The sequence below is a fragment of the Zingiber officinale genome, chromosome 1A, assembly GCF_018446385.1.
Source record: "Zingiber officinale cultivar Zhangliang chromosome 1A, Zo_v1.1, whole genome shotgun sequence".
NCBI lineage: Eukaryota > Viridiplantae > Streptophyta > Magnoliopsida > Zingiberales > Zingiberaceae > Zingiber > Zingiber officinale.
Window position 1 is genome coordinate 19,572,497 of NC_055987.1, and position 5,288 is coordinate 19,577,784.

Sequence of the window (5,288 nt, forward strand, 5' to 3'; positions counted from 1 at the left end):
CAATATGAAGCTAAGCTTACCAGAGTTACTTAAGAATTAATTTTATTATGCTCAAATTAGTTAACATAAATTTACAAAATTAGCATATAAACAGTAAATTCCAAACACAATTAAATAAAACTAAAACATGGTCAAACCTAACTCTAATACCAAATGTAAAATTTTAAATCCATTTGAACCTGTTCAATATCATTGATAACATATTCAAATGGAAGCAAAATTGAATTTAATAACGAACCTCCAAGTTATTCACACTTCTATTAACTAGTTATTAACTACTGTTTGGTTTCAAAACTTTAGTACTTCTAAACGGTCTCACTCAATATGATGACATATATTTATGTAAATAAGGGTTAAGAACTTCTAAAAATGATACCATTAGAACACCCGCAGTCGTAAACTCTGTACAAAGATTTATATCCCACCACATCATTATCACATCAAAAGTTAAAAACTTCACTTGTTTTGAAACCTCTCCATTATTATAAATTTGTCTACCCTCTAACATTCAGTGAACATGCAAAGGGCATGTAGTGGACATACAAAGGGCATTCAACGGGATTAAGAGAAAAAATATAAACACTTTTTACAACTTTTTTTATAAACCAGTCTCAAGATTTTAGGACCGATTTATAAAAAAAAAATTACAAACCTCATTCATGCAATGGAGGGTGAGGTTTATAATGAGGGGTTTATAGCATAAACCCTAGTTATAAACCCCCATTACAGTTGCCCTCAAGTTGGTTGAAAATAAATTACCATGTTCTTTACATTTGTAGAAATTATGGTCCACAATATGGATCATCAAAGTGTACATCATGGACCACACTAAAGTAAAAGTCCCTATGTGCGAGTTCTCCTTTGAGATTCTTCATCTTCCCTACTCCGGTGGCGGGTGGAGCGTTCTCTCTCGTGCCTATGACGCTTCTCCTCATGATCTCCTTTCAATCTCCACCTCTCTGAGTAGTTGTCCCTCTTTGACTTCCTGTGATGTATGTCCTCGTCATCGCCCTCCCTTGCCTTGTGATGATACTCGTTATGATCTGACGTCCGTTGTGAGATATTTTTTCGACTCTTAGGAGGCTCATCATATTTGTCATGATTCCATCTTGGCTCGCGGTCCTTGGCTCCCCAGCCTGTGTTTGCACATCTCTGCCAAATAAACACAAGTCAATCATATATGGCCACAAACAATTCAATTACAGAGTAAAACATGTAATGAGCCTACAAAGAAAAAAGGGAAAAAAAATTCAGAATGCAAAAACATATAAAAGCAATGAGAATCATCTGTCAAAAAAAATGTTATATTTTTATCAAAAAGGAGCATCTGCTATGGTAATTGGAAACTAAGTTCTTCAAAGTAACTAACTCAAAAGAAACATACTTGTACACTGTCATTTGACAGCTATTCCCATATATGACTCTTACGACTCATTGCTAATCAAAGTGATGGCAGTGATTTGTACATTTTATGCAGGAATTATCCTTCGTTCTGCATTAGGATCTCCTTGCATAAATTAAGACCAATTGACTCTCCAAACTAGGCAAATCTATATGCATTAATGTACTTAAATTCAACCTAACAAGAATCATACTAGACGGTGCAAAAATATAAAAGGGATTTAGCTCAAACTAATGAAACCAAAATGATTCAAACTGGTGCCATTGCTAATATTTTCTCAAATTTCCAACTAGAGAAAGTAATGACTTTAACACTGATGTGTTTCAACTATCAAAAAAATCATACCTGTTCATCATGAGAAAATTTGCATGCATCACCCCACTTGCATTCACCTCTTTGAAAGGCACGACATACACCTCGTGCCTCTCTCTTCTTTTGCCGCTCCTCCTCATCTTCTTCTTCTTCTTCCTTTTTCTTATAATTACTAACATGATCAACTCTCACAATTCGACCAAGGATCTTAGCCCCATTTAAATTATCTGCAAAAGGAAATACAAACACAAAATTTGTAATTGTCATTTACATGTGAGTGGCAATATATACAGAGAGTAAATAGAGATACAAACAACACACCTACAGCCAGGATAGTACTCCTTTGATCTTCGTATGCAAGGAAGGCAAAACCTTTCGACTTACCAGTAGCCTTGTCTCTCACAAGATTAACATCAACAACCTCTCCATACCTGACATTTGTATAAGAGTGTACTCAGTAAATATAAAGCCGATGCAGAGTTATCAAAATCATCGATTGCAGTTTTAAGATGAAAAAAAAGTACTTTGACTGAGGTGTGTCACCCTCAAAAGGATCAAGAAATTCTACAATCATTACAAAGAACAAGATTTTGGTTAGGCGAAAAATACATCAATATGGGAGTTTTAGTTTTCATTTGATTAGAACAACCTAAGTGTGCAAAGAGAGTTGCTAACAATCTTAGTTAACCAGCTAGGATCAGGCATCTCATGACTAACAGCAAGGTTTACATCAAATATAGGCGTGATTGAATCAATGTTGGAATTGAGCAAACAAGGAACCAACAGAGCAGGAAGGTTACCTAGTTCAACTAAAGTGCTCTTACGTTGCATAAAGGGTAATTTAGCATATGCTAGATTTCCAGTAACCTATAAAAACACTTCTTTGTTGATGTATAATATTTCACCATTATTTTGCTCACCTATTATCAAAACTAAAAGAAATGGTAAGGGATCTTTGGTTTTAGTAGTATGTTATTGCAAAGATTTGAGGCATTCCCTTGCCATAGTTTCAAGATTATTTTTCTGGATTCTTGTGACAACCAGTTTAGCCTCGTATGCAAAGTAGTAAATTAATAAGGAGGTTACATAAGTGAGCTACTATCATATAGAGCTTAGGCATTTGGGTCGGAGGTTGGATCTAGCGAGTTAATGGGTCACTTATTTCCTCTAAGCGGACTTTAAAAATTGGCATCCTAATCTTATGCTTGGAGAGGCATTGGAAGGCTACATATGTGATGGTATAGGCATCATTGAGCCTTACATGCCATTGATTAGGCATGCTAATTAGGGATGATTCTAAGCTATGAGTTGCCCTTAGTGTTCTAAAGGGATGTCAATCCTTAAGTGAGGGAGATTGCAATGTCCTAGCTTAGTTCACATGGTGAGTTGTGAGCCAATAAAGAAGTCTTATAAGCTTAGATGAGTGGTCTACTATCAACTAGAGCTGGAACATTTTCGATTAACAGATGGACCTAATAAGTTAATTTCATCCAAGTTAATCATAAGAATTTTAGTTGCGATGGATATTCTTTGGAAAACTTTGATGAACTTCTATTAGCTAAGACCAATTACAGATCTTATGAATCTCTCTTGAATCTCCTAAGTGATAATGACAATTTAATTTTTTTTACTTCATGCGGCAAAAGGCGATTCGCTCGCCCCAGCGCCCCCGCCAACCCGTCCCTAGGCCAACAACTGATTGCTCTACTAGTTGTAGAAACAAAAGCTACAACATTAAAATTGAATATGCCATGCTTTTCCGGAAAATAATTCAATAATAATGTGACATATTTATTTCAAGTTTGACTACTAAACCGAACATGATATTCAATTATAACTGCTTAAACAACGTGATGCAGGCCTTAGTAGTTACCAATGCATATTGGACTCGTCCATGATTTCACTGAATTTTAACCAAAATCAGTTCATCATGGACTTATTTAAGAGAAATTACAAACTGAAGGGAAGTCTTAGCGCAACGGTAAAGTTGTTGTCATGTGACCTTGAGATCATGGGCTCGAGTCGCCAAAACAATCTCTTGCAAAATATAAGATAAGTCTGCATACAATAGATCCACTGTGGTCCAACCCTTCCCCAAGACTCCGCACTAGCGGGAGCTTCACAGCTGCCCCTTTTTATATAAATTGAATATGTGAAGAACATGAATTGCTTGCGTAATAAAAGCTAGCATTTGATAGATCAGTAGTTTATTCATTATTTTTTAAGAATTTTTAGGCTACTGGAAATTAGGAAACAATATAACAACACTGATAGCCATGGCTATGCAGGCACCAACCCAAATCCAAGAACAGCGATGTATAATAATCTAAAGAAAAAAAGTTCAACTTTGACATTTAAGTGCAGTTTGCAGTAGAGAAGAGTAAGCAAACAATTATCATAATAATATTAACGAGAGAGAGGACCTACTGTGCAAAGACTGCAAGAAGGTCGCCTTCCGTGAGGTCGAAGGAAATGCCACCAATAAAGATGTAGGCAGAGTCCTTGTACTTAGCGTGCCAAGAGGCCCCATCCGAAATACCTAGCGCCGCCTCAGTCAAATTAATCTTCTGAGTACGCTTCACCAGCGTCAATGGGTTCATTTTTTCTTTTTCTGTCTATCTAGTTGCTCGATTTGCTTTAGAATGAACTAGTATCTGGTAAGATGCCCGTCGGAGTCCTAAAAAAAACACGAAAAAAAAGCTGAATCAGTGGGAACAAGCGATGGAGCCTCCCGCGGCCGAGCGCACCGCAGGAGCAGGCCGCAGGGGGCGGGGGCGGGGGCGGGGGCGGGGCGGAAAGAGAGGCGAACTCAACAGGCTGGACGGAGAGAAGAGAAGAACTGAAGAAGTACCTGAGATTCGAGACCCTCCGGATTAATCGAACAACGACGTCGGAGACGCTCCGGCGTGGCCTGATCGGCAAGCTGGCGTGCTGTCGAAGAAGGCGGCGGCGGGGGCGGCGATTTAGGGTTTCGACGTGTGAGGCGCGAAACGTGAGAGAAGACAGAGAAGAAGCAGGTTAATGGAAATTTAGAACTTATATTTTAATAAATAAAATTCATTTTCTAAAAATATAATCAGTTTAATATATAATATTATAAAATATAATAAAAATAATTTTAAATTTTTTAAAAAATCTATATAATCATATAATTTTTTGTATTAACTATTATTTATATTATTATTATTCTAAATAAATTTAATTAGATTAAATTTATATTAATTTTAATTATTATTGTTATATATATATATTATTTATTCTTATTATTAATTGTTTAGTATTTTAGATATATGTGTCGTGACTTTTTGTTTTATGAAATGATATTGAAACGGTAAAATTCATTTCAATTATATTAATTTAATATTGAGTAATCGAATCGGATGAAAATTTTATTAAAATCGAATTAATTAAATTAAATTAAAAATTGATTATTTCGATTAACACCTAATTAACCAGATTGATTTAAGAAATAAAAAATTATATTAAATTAGTATCAAATTAATTGAATTAACACCCCTAAGTGAGATCCATCAAATATTTTATAATATCTTATTAAATAAAATACTTTATTAAA

The 5,288-nt window shown here is 35.4% G+C and overlaps 1 protein-coding gene across 1 annotated transcript; it reads right to left on the reverse strand.

Annotated features, from left to right (window-relative positions):
* Positions 1-531: 531 nt before the first annotated feature.
* Positions 532-4,723, reverse strand: LOC122020175 (zinc finger CCCH domain-containing protein 25-like). The gene is made up of 5 exons (XM_042577971.1): positions 4,566-4,723; positions 4,142-4,391; positions 2,036-2,145; positions 1,748-1,941; positions 532-1,152 (listed from the first exon to the last, which is right to left on the reverse strand). The coding sequence occupies exons 2-5, from the start codon at positions 4,312-4,314 to the stop codon at positions 844-846; spliced, it is 786 nt and encodes a 261-aa protein (XP_042433905.1). The 5' UTR covers positions 4,315-4,391; positions 4,566-4,723; the 3' UTR covers positions 532-843.
* Positions 4,724-5,288: the final 565 nt, after the last annotated feature.